Raw genomic sequence first — 19,747 nt, forward strand, 5'->3', positions numbered from 1 at the left:
ACTTAACCATCAATATCACCATACACCTACTTTGTACACTAATCAAAGAGCCAGCAAAGCCACATCCAATCATGTACCAACTATTTCGACAGCCCCCAAATTCCAAGAAATCCCCATCTCTTTCTAACACGTATGAGATTCGAGAAGATATATATATCTTGGTAATGTGGTAGGTCAGATGGCTGATACGACACGAACCCCTTATTACTTTTCGTTACATTTCTTTACCCCCTCGTTAACCTTACACAATTGCACGTGCTTTTACTTCAGTGAGGGATTGTATTACACTCAGGTATGTATGAATGATGAGCCATTGACAATGTACATTTTACTTTCATCCTCAATTCAAAGCTATCATTAAGATCATACTATGGAGTGATATCAAATAAAAGTCATGCCCAGGGACTCGTAATGCGATCAGCTGCATCATATAATCTCCACGCCCACTCGTTCATGCAATATCTTTCATCGCATTACCTTACCATCACACTTCACATAAGGAATATGGAATATACCAAGATTTTGATAGGCAGATAGATATGCAGTGTCTGTCCCACTGTACCATCACGCAGTTTTGGTTTCACGAACCTGCTGTTGGCCGACCGATGCCAGGTAAGGGTTTTGGGGTCGGGGGAAGAACACGAGAGGTATATTTCATCATATCTTATACATGTAAATGATGAAAACCTGTCCATACATACAGTGCCATGTCAAATCAACCTTAAATGCATGTAAAGAAGTGAGCTAGCCATAATCGCAAAGTCAAAATGAACACGCAAGGCACTTAGACATATAAAGACGGAGGAATGATTGAAAAATCATATACAAGTCCTAATTACTACTCTCTAACTTATAGCTAAAAGAATAACCTCCTCATTGTATCATATCATACAAATATAGTGATTGCACCGAATCGCACCAAATAACATAAGAGAAAAATATTGTATACCATGCAACACCTAGGTAAAGGTATACAAGCTGTGGTATCTTCTTGTCCATCCGTACTCCATTTTCACACCCTTCATAACACCATAATCATCATGATACAACCAAAACCAGAACCGATCTTTTCAATACAAATGAAAAGAACCCTATTCCGTACCTCCAATTGTCAAAACGAAATCCTCTTCATCCTCAACGAATTTGATCAAACACTCTGGCAAACCACACTTAAAAGCTGGTTCCAAGTCCTCATCATCAACCTCAAAGGCACTCAAGAAATCCAATTTCTTGTACTCTGGATTCGACACATTTTCTTTCTGAGCAAAACGGGCGGGAGTAATGGTACTATCTGAGTCATGAGAAAGATTGCTGGTCGAGCGAGGTAAAGTATTTGTTCTCTTCAGTGTGAGAGGTGGAGCATCCTTCTTTTGAAGAACGTTAGAAGCTGATCTACCTTTGGTATAACCAATGGTACTTCTAGATGTGGCTGTAGCAGCCGTGGCACGCATAGTGTTATTTGTGACAGGAGCAAAAGTTGGTGTCTTTCTACCTCTCAAAAATGATGAAGTTGGCCTTGGAATTGCTGTTGATGGTCTCTTGTACGGCTCCATTCCAGATCTTGGGAGAGTTGACAAAGCGGATGCTGCTCGGCGAGACGCGATTGCTGAAGGACCTCTGCTTGAGATCGGAGCCTTCGGTTTCTGCTCTGTGGACACTGTCACCTTGGTTTGCTTTGATGATGCTTTCCTTTTCAAATTTTTCAATGTTTCAGGGACATCACCAACAGTCCAATCCTCTTCCATTGACGCCAAAATCTGCGCATCCATCTTCTTCGCGCGCTCAATCGAAGACTTCTCCAAATCCCGCTCAAGTTTTGATCTTCCACTCTTATCATTGGTGTTATAAAATTCGCCGAGCGCTCCTTTGGTGAGATTTTCTGGCTTGAGCATATCGTAGTTGAGACAACCAGTAGGGAAGGTATCTGAATCATATGGTAGATCCTTGGATCTTGGTGGCATATATTCGACTTCAACATCATCTAGAGGATTCTCATCTCCATGTACATCGATCTTGATCTTCTCCGAGACCTTATGCTTCGGTCTGCGAGCACTCGTTTGTTTCGATACAATCTTATCGAGATCCTTCTCAGGTGCGGGACCAACGGGAGTTTGGAATACTTTGGTTTTCGCATTCGTAGTTTTCATACCAAGGGGAGCTCGATTGCGAGGACCTATTACAAGTTGGTTATTGATCCTGCTATTATGCGATGGAAAATTCTTACCCACGGGTGTAACAAAAGCATTCTTATCAAAGGTCGCATCTTTTCCTCCTAAACCCTTGCCTTTCGTACCAAGAACAGATCCTTTCCCACCAAATCCTCCCGGCGCATTCTCATCATTCAACGGAACCTTCAATGGCGTCTTTGGGAACTTATTTCCTGGCGTCTTTGGTTGTAAACTTCTGGTACCTTGATTGAGGGGTTTTGCCGCAGCGACTTGTTGATGACCATGAATCAAATTCTCTTGGTCCCTAGCTGCAAACATATTGACTAATTATCCTGTGCAATGATGGTCAATGTGATTTATCTTGAGAATGTGTATCACATTAGAATGAATGATGAAGTTGTTGTGGTGTTTATCGACCTATATTGAAATTTTGTTATAGAGTACAGCTCAAAGTTTCCGTGCTTGACATTTATTTTGATTTGTTTCTACGGCAACTCTGTCAAACCCAGAGCTCTTCCATTTTTGATTATACAGCCCCGTCAGCCCCTTGCTCACAGACCAACCATTCACCCCTGTTGATGTTCGGTTGGCAATAATACTCTCTTTGGTCTCTCACCCTTTACCATCTGCAACATCTCAAACAGTCGCAACTTCTTCAACTTCTTTCATACCATCAACATCAAACCGTAAAGATATTCTTTGTGATATCAAATCTTTTTAAATTCAACCTCACCAAATCGTGTTAACCAACAAATAAACCTCCAAAATGGATCGCATCAAGGAAGTAAGTAAGATCAACGAAACTAACCCCGCCATTTGTCCCTCCAGCCTACGAAATCCTCCTTTCCATCCGGATACGATCGCCGACACTGCTTTCGAATGATTCTCAAGGAAAGACGCTGATTTTCATCTTCACAGAAAATGAACACCCTCCGTATCGAGGCCGATGAAGCTACCGCAAAGGTTCAAGAGCTTCAAGAAAAGGTCAAGGTTCTTGAGCAAGAGAACCTCCAAAAGGAGCAAGAAATCACATCCCTTACACACAAGAACAACTTGTTGGAAACCGAAGTTGAGAAGTTAGAAAGCGGGATTAAGGAAGCCAAGGCTGTGGCAGAGGAAGGCAGTCAACACGGTACACAGAACGAGACTCTTCAACGAAGATTACAACTTTTGGAGGAGGAGGCTGAGGAAGCTGACAAGAACCTCCGCGAGACAAATGATAAGTAAGTGATGGAAATTTCGGAATTCCTACGAAAATAGGGGTTTGCTTCATAAGTTTTGCACATGTGCACATCTTGATATCCACAGTAATACAAGCTGACTTGAATGTGTCTTAGACTCCGTCAAACCGATGTTAAGGCCGGTCACTTCGAACGTAAGGTCCAGGCTCTCGAGCAAGATCGTGATCAGTGGGAGGCAAAGTTCGAAGAGATGGCCAAGAAGTATGCTACCGTGCAAAAGGAATTGGAGGACTTCCAAGCAGAGATTGGCAACATTTAAATTGGTTTTTATGTCACAGTCGACATTCTGTTCTAGAGCTTTTTAGGTGCATGGGTTGCGGAATAATTACAGTTAAGCCTCGTATGCGCTGGCGGTGGTACGCTGTTTTTACATGATTTGCTTCTCGATTGATATCGAAGTCACATACCAAATATTACTGCAGGTTCTGATTGTGAAGTTGTTAATAGATTTCGTTTTAATTATTACCTCGTCGCGCATCTGCAGCTGCTCTACTCCCCGACTTTTGTTTTTGTCTCGTCATTTTCCTTTCCGCCTTGGTCTCATATGTGAACTTCTTCTTTCGTGGTTTCTTGGGCCAAACTTTCTTGACCTTTTCTTCTTCTTTTATGACCTTCCCTTTTGCCTCGTGTATACCATCATCACTATCCTCTTCATCCGCAGTCCTCTTAATTCCTTCCTTTGATATCTCTATGCCTTCGACTGTGACTGTTGTGTATTTGTCTTCATCGATATATTCCTCTTCGTGATCTACCAATTCTGGTGCTTCCTCCTCGGCTTCCTCTTCCTCTATACCTCCCCATTCATCCCCATTTCCGCCATCGAATCTTTCCTCCACATCCTCCAATAGCGCATTTACGGCTTTAACGTGCTCATTTAATTCTGCTCTCCTTTCCTCTCGTAACTAAACATCGAAAGATTAACCAATGATCCTCCCAAAAGCATCAAACAACAAACCTGTTTCCTCATAACAATTCTCTCCTCTCTAGCCTTCTTCTCTGCCTCCTCTTGAGCCCTCTTCGCTCTCTGAACCTTTCGTTTGTGAAATCCAGTTAAATAATCTTCACGAGCACTTAAATCGAAATTGATTTCTTCAATCTTATGGTCGAACTTTCTCTTCTTTCTATGCGCTGGTAGGACTGATCGCTTGGGACGAGGCTTGACTATGAATGAGGATTCCATGGTGATTGATTTGTGAGGAGGATGACTTGCGGCGCACTTGGAATTGGATGTCTTTTCGTGATGAATTTAATATAATCCTTGGAAGGAATAATTTGGGCAGTAAGATCTTACCGCCTTGGCTTATTAGTCAGTGGAGTATGAGAATGTTGTGAATTGATGGTAGTAGTGATGGTTGTTTTTTCTTAATTGGAATTCAAAATACTTCCTAATAGAAAATTACTTTTCTAATGTTAGAAAGGGAACTCGAGATTTAGATCTTGAAATATAGAAGGACTTGAGAATCGAAAATATCCAACTGAACCTAAATCATGAAATGGTGATAGATATCAATCTGCTTACATAATCATACTGAGAGCTCAAGGTTGCACTTATTGAAACAGCTTCATCAACAAGATCATCTCGCACGCATCACCACTTTCCAACCACAAAAGTCAAGATGCGGTATTCGATTGCTGGATCGCTATTATGCTGCGCTGCTGCAGTGCAAGCATTTAAAGATACATCACCTTTCCTTTTATTCTCATCGTCAGAGTGAGTTATACTTCCAACTACCCGGTTCATCGCCTCGTAGTTACTAACACGAGAATGGCAGATTACCTGCTTCGATGCAAATTGAGAGTCAAGAATTAGATACTACTTCATCAGTCCTTCAAAATGCCAAGAGCTTTCTTTCGACTTGCCCCTCTGATGTCTACATCATCATCCAACAAGATGCTCTCGCCGCCTCTGATTTCTCGGCTCCAGAATCCGTTCCTCACATGAAAGCCGCTGTTGCGGATTCGAGAGTTCGGGCTACTTATAGCGTTATGGATGTCATACACGAAGATGGAAATCTGGCTGCCGAATTGGCAGAATATATTGAGAAGACATGCGGCCAGAAAGTCGAACGACGTGGAATTGTTGGCTCGGAGTCTACTGATGCAACTGGAAATGGTGTCATTGTATCACATTTAGAGGCGTTGTCGACTGAGAAAGTAGCAAGAGCTGAGGAATTCAATGACCAAGGTTTGTGCTCGTTTGAATCATCAGAAAAGATTCACAACTAATGCATGTGTAGATTACATGCTCAACAATGTTTACTACCAACATCTCCCCAGTGGTCCAGAATACACCGTCATTTTTACCACCACACCTGTCGGCTCTGTCCTCGAACAACACAATTCCGAATTGCCAGTCTATAATGCAGAGTTCGATTCAACTTCCCATATTGATTTAAAGCGAGATTTCAGAATCAGAGCAGACAATTCAACCACGGAACCAGATCGTAGACCACTCTTCGAGAAATATCAATATTTCACTCCAGGTATTTTCATGGGTTTGGTGGTTGGTATCCTCCTTCTTAGTATCTTGTATGTGGGATTGAGTGCAGTATCCAGTCTCCAGGTTTCATATGGAGCATTTGATAAGGAGATGGGACCATCTGCGCAAAAGAAACAGCAGTAATTTATGGGTGGAGACGCTAGGAAGGAGATGAAAGATTGATTGTGGAAAGGCAAGGGAAGGATGAATTGGAATTGGAATTGGAGTTTTTGCGAAGTAAAGCTAGTGTATGTATGATTTTGTATGTATAAAGTATGCATGGGTACTCAATAAATGGTATGGGATTTTTGAATTTGTCTTCTCGTTTTTCTTGTGATACATGTGGAGTGAGATATACATGGAGAATTTAAAGGATTTTTTTTTCCGCCTTCCCTTTTGATGTACAGAAATGGATATTCCCAGTGTCTTCTCTTCTAAAGTACTCGTACAAAGTTGTGAGTTGTGAAACTCTTTGAGAATCAGCCACATATGCATGGGTAAAGTATCTCAAGAATTCTCTCCCTAGTAGTATATATATCCTAACAATCCTATACCTCGCTCTTCTCAATCAATGTCGATACTTAGGCATACCTTCTTCTTCTTCTTCTTCGTATCTTGGTAGATTGTTGGTTCGGCTTGTATTTCTTGTGGAAAAGGATGCGGGGAGATGGGAAGAATGGGGAGGACGGGACGAGGGGGGACGAGGAGGGAAGGGCTGATCTTGTGTTTTGGAGTGTAGAAATGTTTCGAGGTTGGGGTTTGGAGGTTCATCTGTGAAGATGAATTGAGGGATGGGATGGGATGGGATGGGATGGGATGGAGTTACTTGCATGTGGTGAAATAGGTGGGAGCTGTGCATACACAATTGGAATTAGATGAAGGACAGGTTTTGGTTGGTTGATTGATTGATGAGTTTTATGTGAGTCCTGGGGCGAGCCTGTCGAGATAGGGATGAGATGGTTTCGTTTAGCGTTCGTTAGGATGCGCGGGAAAGAGGAGAAGAAGAAACAAGCGGAAGAGATAGGAAGGGAAAGGGGGAAAAGGGGGTGAGGGTCGAAGCGATGCAGAGATCCAGGATGGTGTAATCTATGGGTGGGGAGGTGGATGGATGGTTATAAATTTTGTAGAGCAAATACCTATATAAATTGTATGTATGAAATTCATCAGAAGCCATGGATCTCGGTTCAAGTGATATCAATATGACTTGGGGAATAAAGACGGAGATGAATATCTGGCAGAGCTGATAGATGAAGATGCGAATGCTAAAGTAAACAAATCTGCGCCGAGCGAACCTAAAGCTAGACACAGACACAACCATAGTTATAGAGAGAATTCGGCGGGTGATCTTTTTGATTTGATGGTAGGAATGATATACACACACAAACATACACATACACAAATATAGAAATCATGTCTTGAAGAGAGGATGAAGGTGTAATCTTTGATGGTGGGGTTTGTTGGACTGGGGAGAGGAAGGGTAGGCAATGGTAGCTGTTTGTGTTGTATTGCATTATGGTGATGTAAAGGGCGAGGAAGAGAGGAAAGAGAGGGAAGAGAGGGAGAGAAATTAACTTGTGGATATAATGAGTGTGATGGGTCTTGAGTTCAATGTAGTGAGGTGAAAGGGCATTGGAAATAGTACTAGGTAAGATACGATAAACTCCTCAGGCTGGAGGCAGTTGTTTGAATCTTTGGTTTTAAGAAGGTGAAATGTATAGATACTGGGAGATATATTAAGCCTAACTTACTTTTCTCATAAGCAGGGGAATAGATGTCAAGCAGAGTGGTATTCGTGTTATGATTTCTAGCGATCTGGTGACTCTGGTAATAATGATGACATTCGCTTGCGTGCCTGAGACAAGACGAAATGTGATATTTCTCTGATAAACCTACCCATATAATGGTGACACGATCTCTAGGTATTTTGATATCAGCCGTCGAACGCATGGTACAGCACGTGCTCTCAATATTGAATAGTATCTCATAGAACTATACATTTGAAATACATAAAATTCAGAACACTCAAGTTTATGAGGTTCCATACTATTTCTCCAATCCATTCCCAATATCTTTGAAGAATTTCGATTCCCTTTTCCTGAACGCCAGACTTCCGGATATACATTACCCAAGCCACCATGATCCATTTATCTTGATAGAAACTCTACTTCTCTGGAGCATCTGGTAATCTTTCAATAACATATTTTCCTCTAGCCACACTCATGATGGGCACACCAGGAACCTTTCTAACTCTTCTCTTCAATTCCCTATCATTCGTTGCCACAATGTAAATCTTATGCTTTTGTACTCTGTCCACGATACAATCATCTGCATAAACACCCTTATGATCACATTGTAATCTTTGCCATCTCTCATCACGAGCGATTCGAAGAGCAATTCGATATCTTGGACCAAGTTTTTCCAACTCGGCCATGACGCAGGAAGTAATGATAGGAATACATTTGGCGTAGAGACAATCCATGAGGGATTCCAGAAGAGGAAGTTTGCGTTGAACAGTATGAGAGAGGAAATTGGTATCAATGAGGATAGAATATGGAGGGACGAGAGCTTCGTTGTATTGAAAGAAGAGAGCGGACGAGACTTGAGGACTAGAGATCATGCGTCATTAGCTAATGAGTTATGCGAACGTGGATTGAATGACATACGCTTCTCGAACAAGTTCCTTGGGTTTATTGGCCCCTTCTTCTCCTTTATCTTTGTTTTCCTTTAGACGCGCATCTCGTTGACCGATTACTCGTTTGACCTGAAGGGAGGAGGGGAAATGTAAGTAAGACGGGACAATCGATAAGAGGGATGTGTAATGGCAGAAGAATACTTACCGCACCAAATTTGCGGGTTTTAGCTGCTTTGCCCATTATTTAGAAGATTTGAAGATATGCGCGATGAATTAATATATGGATGTGTAGGTTGCGACAAGATGGAATTTTCGGACCAGTCGAAGGAGGTATATTCTCGATGTAAAATAATTATAAAAGTATCTACGACCATCATTCAATCGAGCAAAAAATGATAAATTTCGATAATTTTGTGCCGGAATGAACTTTTCACCGCCTTGAAGAATGCTGAGCTACTACCTACTCTGTACTTCGTGGTCTATCTGATTCATTTTAGCTTCAACACGTGCTTGCTTGTACTCTTTTGCCCATCCATAACTCCTAATCACTATTAATAGGTGATCGAGTAGATCAAGTAGATAGATCAAGTACTTCGTAGATCAAGTGGTTAGTTTACATTTTATCCATAATTGGATGGTTGACTAATCCTCTCTCAGGAATGTGAATTAAGTTCGGTCTAAATCATGTCATGTGTCATGTGTCATGTATATATCTACGAAGTACTGTGTATGACTGGGGAATGCAGGAACACGAAGAGAGGACAGAGGCAAGAGGGAGAGAGGAGTGAAAGAAAGAAAATACGAGAATTACATAATCACAACAAGACCATTGATTGGCATTTCTTCTTTCTTCTTGTCTACTCGTATGAGTACTCGAAGGTGTATACATCTACAATGACAGCCACACACTCAACAAATCTTTGAATAACCTCTTCATTGATTCCATATTCCTTATTACTTTTCTTCCCATTCGTTATTGCATTCTCATCGCTATTATATCGGTCGCTGTTTTGATACCCGCTTCATTAATTCCTTACTGCTCATCCTTCTTTGCATAACATCAAACGTACCCCATAGATTTGGATGTTGGATACCCTTGTTAACATTAATTACTGTCTGTTCCACTACGGAAATCGAGGATTCATTCTCAACCATCAGTTTTCTGCTGCACAACGACAAAACTTCACGTCGTGATCGATCAAGTTTAGAAGCATCTTTGCGACCAGAGAACAATTCTAGAACTGGGAACGGGATCAAGATTCGACTTTAGAGGGGAGGATTCGAAACAAACACAACTCGATTTTTCAATTCATTTCCCGTAGGAACGCGATTCTTCAATCGGTCGGTCGCTGCGACAACATTCGATTCAGTTGGAGTCGATAACCCCAACTTTTCTATCACGAGTACCAACGATTCTGTCTCGAATACGAACTACAATATACCCAAAAATGCGATTCAATAAATCAGTAGCATCTGCTGCTTGTGCACTTTCATTATTTGTTGTGCCAATCATGGCAGCAACTACCACAACAGCGGCTACAACAGCGACTTCAGATTTACCCAACCTTTCCAGTGTGGCAGCTTCGGAATCTTCAGCCGCTGCAGCCTCAACGATAACCACAACCTCAAGTGACACAGCCTCGACAACGGCGCAATCGATTGCCGTAATTACAGGTGGATCTACATCAACGGGTAAAGGTACTTCATCCTCCGCTTTACCAACATTGGCCGGAGCATACTCAATTCCAACGGCTGCTGTCCCTCCAACCTCAAATGCGCCATTCATGAAACAATCAAGTTATCCCGAAGGTACGGTTTTTATTGCTGTAGGTGCAGTTCTGGGATTTATGGCCTTGTCGGTTTTGGCTTGGCGTATGATGGTTGCTTGGGCGTTACATAGATCAGTCAAACGCGCAGCTAGACAACCGAGCCATGTGGATAAAAAGCAATTGTTTCAAGCTCCACCAGCACCATTTTACAAATATGCCGATAAAGATTCAACTCTTTCACTTGGAGGAGGTGGATTGGGTGGAAAAAGTGGAAAGAAGAGACCAACCACTGCCAACGCACCACCATCTCAAACATCTTTATTCTTCAGTCCTACAGCTCTCGCTGGTGGCAATACTCCAGGAAATCGTGCTTCAAGTTATCTTCCGGCAGGTTATTATGCAGCAGGGAATGCACTCCCAGGAGCATATCCAGGTGATAGACAAAGTATCAATATGTCAAATCTCACACCACAAGGATATGCAAGAGGGAATCAATCTCCACCTGGTAGTCCTGGTCATGGTACTCATTCTGAATCGAGTACATTGGAATCAAGAAATAATGATGGAAATGTTAGAGCGCCGAGTGCTTATTTGCAAGATCTTTTTGATGGAGATAATCCACATCCTGCACCTCAACAAGGACGTGATAGAAGATCAACTCGGTATTGACGGGGATGAGAAGGGGAAGAAATTTGATTTTGGGAGAGGTTACATTGCTTAGTACCAACCTTTGCACAATGCGATTGGATTGGATTGATTAGGGGCGTTCTTTGAATACATGCATGCATAAAACATGAAGAGTTGGTTTACTAGTTTACAATTATGGAATTTGGTTTAATGCTTCTAGGGTAGTTGGTGGTGTTATTAATGGATGTTGTGATGCGTATTGGAGCGAAGCGTAGCGTGTTTTGGGGAATGCCTTGTTGTTTGTTTGCGGTTGCAGTGTCTATGGCAAATGTATTGGAGAATGGGGGAGGCATTTTGTATAGACGAGGGGTGGAGTGGGGTAGAGTAGAGTGGATGGTGGGTTAGAAGTACTGACTAAGGTGGATTTGGATGGGGGTGGGTAGCAATAAGATGGGGCTGCTTGTTGACTTGTATATAGACGAATTGATACGATAGCGAAGTGAAATGAAGTTTTGAAGGTTTTTTCTTCTTTCTATTGGAATGAGGATTAGATTTGTGGGATGAAGATGCAGATGTCGAGCTGTTGTAAGTATGAGGGATAAATGTAGAAATAATGTTTGGCAGTATGATGTTTGATGTTCGATATTTAGTATTTGATGATGAAGGGATAAGGTTTGAAAACTGGATGGCAGATGGGTGGATGGATAGTGAAGTATCTCATAATTTGATGGGTTATTGTCAATTCCAAGGGGAAGAATTACTGCGTGGAAGGGATGGATGGGAGCTATGATGGTTGGATTGTTAGATCCAGTGTAATGTCTAAGGTGGAGGTTTGATGGGGTTTGATGGGGGAGGGATTGGGGATTGGGGATTAAAGAGGGAGAGGGAGAGAGGGAGAGAGGGAGAGAGGGAGAGAGGGAGAGAGGGAGAGACGGAGAGAGGGAGAGAGGGAGAGAGGGAGAGAGGGAGAGAGGGAGAGAGGGAGAGAGGGAGAGAGGGAGAGAGGGAGAGACGGAGAAGAGGAAAGTAGGAGAGTAGGATTGGATCATTGCCTATTGGGTCTTTTGTGTAGAGATGGGAGAGCTGGGAACAACGGATTGGAGTTTCACGCAATGAACTGTCAAAGCATATTTATATATCAACACAAATCTTCCCAGTCTAACGAAGTATCGAAGCAAGTTACAAAGCCATCGACAGTCGATTGTCTAATCGTAGGCTTTGCTGAGATAATTCCTCGCATCAACATGTATATGTGTTTTATACCTGCGTCTGAGAATAGTTTCAGAGTATTCAGCTTCGTGAGTAGGGATCGAGTTTGGTCTTTCGATCGCGAGGATAGCTAGTAGCTTGGATTGTTTGGATATCTCAGAAGTTGCAAGTTTTTTGTATCTTCAGGTAATAGTGATACTGGTTTAATGTATCAAGTATTTAGGTAAGTTTATTTTAGCCAAGATTTTGTATATAGAGACTATAAAGTGAGTACGGGTTTGCACGTGGAGATTAGCTGAATCTATTGTTTAAGCACTACTTATTCCATAATCTTTAACTCTAAAGGGCATATTTCAGTTTATTTGGATCGTTGGACTAGGAGAATAGATTGAAGCTTCCTGGCACAGTACTAAGAGCTATACATTACAGAGACTAATAAATACTACACATTACTCTCAAATTATCTATCAATTGTGTTTGAAGCGTACTATGCTCATCTCGTTATGAACCCATATCTTCGCATCCAACTCGAAGAATAGCCTGTAGATACTCCAGTAGATACTCAAGTCTCAATATAGTAGTAAAATCTGAAAATCCATTGATATCTCTTATCGTCTGTGTCAAAAGAATTGAAATATGAGAATAACTATCCTCAAATTACTACACGATGTAACTACTATTCCATTTTAGAACACCTTCCTTGCCTTCACGATTAGATTGAGTTAAGACTAGCCCACTCATCCACCCTTCCATCCCCAACAATCCATTCTACTCCACCCACTCCACCCATTCCCTCTCAAAACATTTCCTCCACCCCCATCTTTTCCCATTCCTTTAGCAATTCCTTAAACGAAAGCTCAGTATGGTATCCATACTCTGGTCCCCAAAACGCATACACATAAAGTGCCCTCACAACTCTCGCCTCTCTTCCCTCCGCATCCTCTCTATATCCCGGGACTAATCGCTCCATATAGGTATAAAAATGGTTTTTAATGATTTTGCGATGGTTTTCGTGAAGTTCGTTATATTTCCAGAGCCAATGGGGGGGTCTTCGTGTCATGATTCGAGGAAGCTGGATAGATAGACGCAGGTTAGCTGGGTACATTCTAAAGCTCTCATTTGAGTTTTCTGAGTGACAATTCACAGATAACTCACCACCATCGCACCATCCCAATCAATCACTGCCGTCAACTTCAGCTCTCTAGCCACTCCAGCACGATTAAACATGATATTTCGTGGATAGAGATCCTGATGCCAGAGCGTAGCCGCAGAACTGACCCGATCCAAACGTCCCTCTTGTTTCATCTGCTGAAAGATTCCTTTCAATTCCACCACATTCTGATACTCAGCTTGAGCAGCACCCGCTCCTGGACTCAAAATCTTGATCCAAGCTTCGATTAGACGCTCAATCATATCAATATGATGTAATAAACTCGGAATCTGCACAGTACCAACAGATGGCCCTCTAATTCTTACCTCCATTTTCTCTCCCGAAAATTCTATATCCTTCGCTAACATACCCAATCCATTAATTAAAGTTCCATACACCTGAAGCTGGCTACCATTTTCCGTGCGCGCAAGAAACTTTGCGATTTCCTCGGCAATTCTCAATCTATCCGTCAAATCATACGGGCCAGTCGCCGGAACTTGCGAATCGAGAACTTTATACCATTCCTTCAAATCGTCTCCTGCTGCTCTTCGCTGTATGATATAGGGGCACTTGATCGCATTATCGTACGTCTCATCATAGGCGAGAATTGCAGGTATAGGAAGGTGAGATGGATGTGCGCTTCCTTCTCCGAAGCTGTGCATTACCGCCACAATTGTTTTTATAGCTTTGCATCTCATGTTTAAAGAATTGATAAGTATCTTCTTCCTGGTACGCAAGATACAGAATCGACGAGAATTGGATGGTGGAGGTTGGGTTGGATCAGAGGTTGTGAAGGGCATGTAAGAGAACATGACCACGTTGTTGTTTCCACCCTGTCTAATCTCGCAGTCTTGGATATCATAGCCAAGTCCAATGTCTATAGAGAACACTTCAATGACAGCGGGAAGATTAACAGTTCCATCTGAAGTTGGTGGGAAGGGATTCATTTTCGTGATGGTAGGATTCGACATTTCGTTGGATTGTTCGAAATGTTACTTCGATCACAGAACAAAGAGCTGTCAAAGTATTTTTTAAAAAAATAAACAATTGTGCAATTAAATCGAGGTTCAAATTGATTGTTGCAAGGTGGAGAATCTTTCTGTGTGTATTTTGGTTCTGTCAATTACCATACAGAAGAAATTTGTGTGTCTTGAAATTTGCTCAAAGCTCATCGGCCTGGTGATGAGTTTTGGCTGCTATTTGTTTACTTGCCATGATCCGAGTAAAGACAGGATCATAACAAGAAAAACTTTTTGAAAAACTTTGAATAGACATGAATGATCAATGGAGTCTATCAAGACTTAACTTTCCGATATTGAAAGAGGCTCTTTAGATATTTTGATACTTCATTTCTATACAGATTAAGCGAAAATTAGATCGTCTCAAATCCGGAATCCTAAATTCTAAAGACTAGATACCTCTTAGCAACCTCAACTGCGCGCCTAGCTTCCCTGTACCAGGACCGTCAGTATTACTCTCCCCGTCGCCCTCCTCGAATAATAACTTTTTGCTTCCTCCTAACCCCTACTATTCTTGATAGTTGTTTCTGTCTCTCCCCTTCTCTTCCACTTTTCTTGTCCCTCTCCCACCCGTTCTAGATACCACTTAATTTCTTTATCTCAACCCACCATCATCGTTATTCGAGACCCTCGACTATCTCCCTTGACTCAGGTTAGATATCATCTACTGTGCCTTCTTATCTCATCCCTTCAACAACTGCACTTCATGCATTCCCCACAAAATCATTCCACAGCTCCATCAACGCCCCAAAAGAAAGCTCGCAGTAATTCCAGTCCACGCCCTTCAACGCATGCGTTGCTATCGCCCTCGTCATATTCCCCCAGTCAGAATATGCATCCGAACAATACCCGGGCAACAACTGTTCAATCCTCTGATCGAATCGGTACTTGATAATATTCCTCTCAAATACCGACAACTCATCCCCTTCATCCCACAAAAACACCGGAGCTCGACGAGTCATGATCCTCGGAACAATCATTACTCCATCCCAATCGATAACCCCCGTGATCTTCACATCCTGCTCATTTTTCTCCATCATAATATTTCGTGGCCAAAAATCAGGATGCCAAAGAACAGCTGGTTCGCCATTTTGTGTTAACGAATGAGTGTGTTCAAGCTCATTCAATTCACAGGCCATAGGAACGAGAATACCATGCCTCTCCTCTGCCGCTGGACTTCTCGCATCATTCAACTGCGAGGTTAAGATATCAATCAGGAAATGTCCGATCTTGGTATCCTTCCTCATGAAAAGATTCGCAGTCCAGGGGATCGGCGAAAACCCAATCAGCTCTGAAATACTGGGAGAACTCGGATCCGAACACTTCTCTGGCATGCGCGCGGAAACGGCAAAGGTGCCGTAGTTCTCGAATCGAAAACTTTCAATGTGCGCAATACATCTAGCGATTTCGTGGGCGAATCTGATGCGCGTTTCGATGGGATGGCGCCAGCCGCTAAGTGGTGTGTAGAGCGTCTGCAAATCGTGACCAGCGATCAGTGGTTGGATGACATAGGGACATCCGAGGAGATTCACACATGTGGCGTCCCAGGCGTAGATGGATGGGATGAGTGGGGATGTGTTCCCCATGACGTGGTGGAAGGCGGCCATTTCGAGAATTCCGGGATCGACGTAGTCGTGGAGGTTCCAGCGTAATTTGCCGATTCGGAGAATGCAGGATATTGGTGAGGGTAGCGTGTCTCGTACAGGACTGGTGAATACTGCGTAGCAGAGGATTATGACGTTGTTTCCGCCTTCTTTTACAGAACATCCTAAGATGCGGATGGGGAAGTTGATGGAGCTACAGAATCTATTGAGGATTTCTGTGATTGTGGAATTGGTGGCTCCGGGTGGAGGGAAGGAATTATTAGTCAAGACTAATGGGTGGGGATATTGAGAAGCCATTTTCTTTGATCTAGCTGTGATTGAAAGAGTAGGTCAAAGGAGAGTGGTAGAATGATGTTGTTTAGTTGTTGAAGTTAGGAACTTTGTGGTTGATAAAGTAAGGTTCTTGGTTGGCAAGAAGCAAGTCAAGATGTGATGAAGGGAATTTCTCTAGAAGATAATGGGTCATATATATAAATTGTGCTTACAGGATACGCTTCATACGGTTTTCAATGCCATGTTGATAGACAGTATCTATCTACCTAGCAATCATCATCGCCGTAATAATTAGTGGATACGGTTCTCAGGCGAAGCGAATGTTTTGAGCTTTTAGACAGGTGGAAATGGAGTTCACGGTAGTGGGATCTTTTGCTATGCACGTACGGTTCTTGTGATCTCTGAGATAATTTCAATAGTTGCTCATCACGGGTTGAAAATGGTGTATACTGAGATGGCGTATAGATTTACATCTTTCTCGCTTACGGTGTTAGACGAACTAGGTAACTAGGAAGTCAATGAACATTCCCCATAGAGTTTCGTCTATGATACTCTTGGAATGGGAAATTGATTAGTTGATTCATAGGAACCATTCTAGATCAATGAATACATGAATACTGTACTGGAACTTGATATGCCGAAGTTTAGCTCATACTGTAGAAGACCGTAGTGCTTAATCATACAAAGATGTCGTATTAAACTATATATTGCTGTGTACGGTTTCGTTGGCCCACACTTGTTGCTACAGTCGTATGAATTTAAGTAAGGGCTCTCTTATGCAGGCATAACAGAAACCTGTGAACGATGATCACTATTTATACAATGAAGGTGGTGTTGTGATCAGGTTGGCGTGAAAATTATGCTAGATATGTTATGTTGTTTACTTCCACATAGCTTGGCATTATATAATTCCTCTACATTCACCCGGATTTATCTCATCAAATTTTAGAGTTTCCATAATATTGTCCCAATTAAAGACATGACTTCGACTTGTCTGATAAAGCCAACTACCCAAGGTCAAATTGAATATAATATAATTGTGCTATCATATAACCAAAGATCTCACTCAGAACTTGAGCTTTGGATAAGACTAATAATGTAATGCAAAAGGAGGTGCACTATTATCTTTGATATACCCATTAGCCGAGATAATCCACCAGTGCAATAGGACCTCATAGTCATCTCACAACCTCAATCTACCCACCCATCTGCCGATCCATAAAAAGAGACATCACCGCCCTTCCTACAGAAACACACATCCCTATCTCGTCGCATACTCTAAATTCCTCGTTTCAGGCTCAATCCGCGTCCACGCATCAATCAAAACCTCGAATGGAAGTTCATTCCAATCAAAATCCACCCCAAACAATGCATAAAACCCCAACGCCCTAACAATCCTCGACATCTCTCCATAAGCATCTTCGTACCATCCCGGCAGTCCCTCTTCTATCATCTCATCAACGCTAGCATACTTCCACGTACACTTATCTAACTCATGTACTTGAGGACCTTCTCCCCACAGAAAATAAGGAGGACATCGAGTCATGATACGAGGGAGTGCCATTGCGCCTTCCCATCCTAGTACCGCTTCCAGTTTGTAGGATTCTATTCGATTGGGGTCGTCCTTCGATTCTGCGTATTGAGGCGATGCAGTCATCATGATTTTGCTCGGCTGAAAATTCGGATGCCAAAGAACAGAGGGTTCGGGTTTATGTGCAGCACGATAAATATCATTATGGTCCGAAACCTTGATACATAAAGCTATATGACGAATCTTCCGATACTTAACTTCCTGATCCGGACTCCGCGTCTGCGACTCCGATACGAAGAGTAGTTCGAGGATAAAATCGATGGCCTTCGAATTAGCTCTCATAGACAAAGTATTCGTGAATGGTTTCACGACCAATCCAATTCGATCTTTGACTCTGTCAGGAACGAAACTCTGGAGTGCCATTCCTTGAACGGGTTGAAAAGTACCATAACATTCAAATTGATATGCTAATTCTTGTCTTTCGATATACATAGATATCATAGAAGCAGCCTCTCCGTACTCACAACCTGGCTTGTAATGACCGAGTGTGAGAAAATTGTGATATAGTATACGATATTTTTCTAGCAAAGTACAACCTTCCACTTGCTGCTGTATGATATACGGAGATCTAATGGCATTCCCGCACCTAGCATCATAAGCGTATAGTTTTGGAACTTCAAAGTGTTTGAGTGACATAAAATCGAAGGCGGCGGTTCTCTGGATCCAGAGATCGGGGATCCCTCTTTGCATTTTGGGGGTTCGCAGGACATAGTGCTTGCAAGGAGCCTTGCAACTACCGGGAGCAAGATTGGTTAAAATCCATGTGAATAGTATGATATTGTGTTTGCTACCGCTTTTGATTTCGGAAATTCGGATGATACCGGGGGGAAATCCGTTTTCGTGGCAGAGATGAGTTACCATTACTTTGATTGCTGAGATATCTTTTGGCGGAAAGGCATTGGGTATAGGAGGGGGAAATTGAGATGCCATTGTTGTGTTAATGGCTGTTGTGAAAGATGTATGTTGAAGGTATATGTTGAAGGTTTCCAGGTTGAAAGGAATTGATAGTGTGTAATAGATTAATTCCTTTATATAATCATGATGCTGCAGTGTAAGAAGAACACAATCGTATTAAGTGAAGCTAGCTATGAGACTAGTGCCAAAGTGGATCTACACAAGAAAAACTATCAATCAAGTAGACTTCAAGAGACAGGGTTGTATAGAAAATATTTTACAATTTCTTTTTTGAAAGATTCATTGAAACAATTGAAATGGGCAATTCAGTTATGATGGAGTGTAGTAATATCAAACCATGTTCTAGTTCTACATGAGGAGAGATTTTGATATACAATACGATTCTTGTGAAACAGACTTGTGACCTAGGAATGATTGATTGAAGCTCAATGAATTTATATCAATTCTTCGATAACATGTAAGATGACCCTCGGAGAGACTACCAGAACCATTGTACATTGTTTCTCTCAAATATAAAAATCACTTCCATCCAGAATTAGTAAAGCAATCCAATCCACTTTTCTCTCACTTTAATTCACTCTTCATAATCCAAACTTTACAATAATCCCAACAAACAGTATGTTGACGGAACTGGCTTTCATATTATCATGCTAGCCTGGAGATTTTTTTGGCAGTGTTTTAGAACAAATCTTAAATCGTGGTAGTGGTGAATTATGTAGCACTTACTAAATCAACAGTTATCATTGGTCAGATAAACGAAAAGGCGATTCGGTAGTGTGTATTATATCTAGTGATTAAATATTGTAAATCTAAAGGTAGATATATAATTGTGGTCCAGTTTTTTTGAACCATTATTCTTCACTTGCCTAGATTAATAGATAAATTTTGATAACAAAATAGCATAGATGTGAGTCTACAATTTAAAACACGATTCATTCTCTACAAATGACGAGATTTCTCAATGAATCAAGGCACTGTTATATGAAGTGTGTTTCGCTGGTAATTTCTAATCCTTCATTATCATAATTTCTGCTGTAATGACCAAAACTTCAGATCGGTGCTGGCTTTCT

The 19,747-nt window shown here is 41.8% G+C and overlaps 9 protein-coding genes across 9 annotated transcripts; 3 read left to right on the forward strand and 6 right to left on the reverse strand.

Annotated features, from left to right (window-relative positions):
- Nucleotides 1–809: 809 nt before the first annotated feature.
- On the reverse strand, nt 810–2,615 carry EAF01_009711 (uncharacterized protein). The gene is made up of 2 exons (XM_038917967.1): nt 2,225–2,615; nt 810–2,173 (listed from the first exon to the last, which is right to left on the reverse strand). The coding sequence occupies exons 1-2, from the start codon at nt 2,484–2,486 to the stop codon at nt 1,092–1,094; spliced, it is 1,344 nt and encodes a 447-aa protein (XP_038766776.1). The 5' UTR covers nt 2,487–2,615; the 3' UTR covers nt 810–1,091.
- Nucleotides 2,616–2,934: 319 nt separating this feature from the next.
- EAF01_009712 (uncharacterized protein) lies at nt 2,935–3,668 on the forward strand (the record flags this gene model as incomplete). Its single annotated transcript, XM_038917968.1, has 3 exons — nt 2,935–2,952; nt 3,087–3,391; nt 3,506–3,668. The coding sequence occupies 3 exons, from the start codon at nt 2,935–2,937 to the stop codon at nt 3,666–3,668; spliced, it is 486 nt and encodes a 161-aa protein (XP_038766777.1).
- Nucleotides 3,669–3,864: 196 nt separating this feature from the next.
- EAF01_009713 (uncharacterized protein) lies at nt 3,865–4,589 on the reverse strand (the record flags this gene model as incomplete). Its single annotated transcript, XM_038917969.1, has 2 exons — nt 3,865–4,311; nt 4,365–4,589. The coding sequence occupies 2 exons, from the start codon at nt 4,587–4,589 to the stop codon at nt 3,865–3,867; spliced, it is 672 nt and encodes a 223-aa protein (XP_038766778.1).
- A 318-nt stretch (nt 4,590–4,907) lies between these two features.
- EAF01_009714 (uncharacterized protein) lies at nt 4,908–6,232 on the forward strand. Its single transcript, XM_038917970.1, has 3 exons — nt 4,908–5,120; nt 5,182–5,594; nt 5,647–6,232. The coding sequence occupies exons 1-3, from the start codon at nt 5,026–5,028 to the stop codon at nt 6,030–6,032; spliced, it is 894 nt and encodes a 297-aa protein (XP_038766779.1). The 5' UTR covers nt 4,908–5,025; the 3' UTR covers nt 6,033–6,232.
- A 1,817-nt stretch (nt 6,233–8,049) lies between these two features.
- EAF01_009715 (uncharacterized protein) lies at nt 8,050–8,761 on the reverse strand (the record flags this gene model as incomplete). Its single annotated transcript, XM_038917971.1, has 3 exons — nt 8,050–8,494; nt 8,552–8,649; nt 8,726–8,761. The coding sequence occupies 3 exons, from the start codon at nt 8,759–8,761 to the stop codon at nt 8,050–8,052; spliced, it is 579 nt and encodes a 192-aa protein (XP_038766780.1).
- A 1,207-nt stretch (nt 8,762–9,968) lies between these two features.
- EAF01_009716 (uncharacterized protein) lies at nt 9,969–10,958 on the forward strand (the record flags this gene model as incomplete). The annotated part of the gene is made up of 1 exon (XM_038917972.1): nt 9,969–10,958. The coding sequence occupies one exon, from the start codon at nt 9,969–9,971 to the stop codon at nt 10,956–10,958; it is 990 nt and encodes a 329-aa protein (XP_038766781.1).
- Nucleotides 10,959–12,921: 1,963 nt separating this feature from the next.
- Nucleotides 12,922–13,973, reverse strand: EAF01_009717 (uncharacterized protein; the record flags this gene model as incomplete). Its single annotated transcript, XM_038917973.1, has 2 exons — nt 12,922–13,197; nt 13,281–13,973. 2 exons carry the CDS (start codon nt 13,971–13,973, stop codon nt 12,922–12,924), a joined length of 969 nt encoding a protein of 322 aa, XP_038766782.1.
- A 1,025-nt stretch (nt 13,974–14,998) lies between these two features.
- Nucleotides 14,999–16,195, reverse strand: EAF01_009718 (uncharacterized protein; the record flags this gene model as incomplete). The annotated part of the gene is made up of 1 exon (XM_038917974.1): nt 14,999–16,195. The coding sequence occupies one exon, from the start codon at nt 16,193–16,195 to the stop codon at nt 14,999–15,001; it is 1,197 nt and encodes a 398-aa protein (XP_038766783.1).
- Nucleotides 16,196–17,432: 1,237 nt separating this feature from the next.
- Nucleotides 17,433–18,692, reverse strand: EAF01_009719 (uncharacterized protein; the record flags this gene model as incomplete). The annotated part of the gene is made up of 1 exon (XM_038917975.1): nt 17,433–18,692. The coding sequence occupies one exon, from the start codon at nt 18,690–18,692 to the stop codon at nt 17,433–17,435; it is 1,260 nt and encodes a 419-aa protein (XP_038766784.1).
- Nucleotides 18,693–19,747: the final 1,055 nt, after the last annotated feature.

Source organism: Botrytis porri (genome assembly GCF_014898465.1).
Source record: "Botrytis porri strain MUCL 3234 chromosome Unknown BPOR_014, whole genome shotgun sequence".
NCBI lineage: Eukaryota > Fungi > Ascomycota > Leotiomycetes > Helotiales > Sclerotiniaceae > Botrytis > Botrytis porri.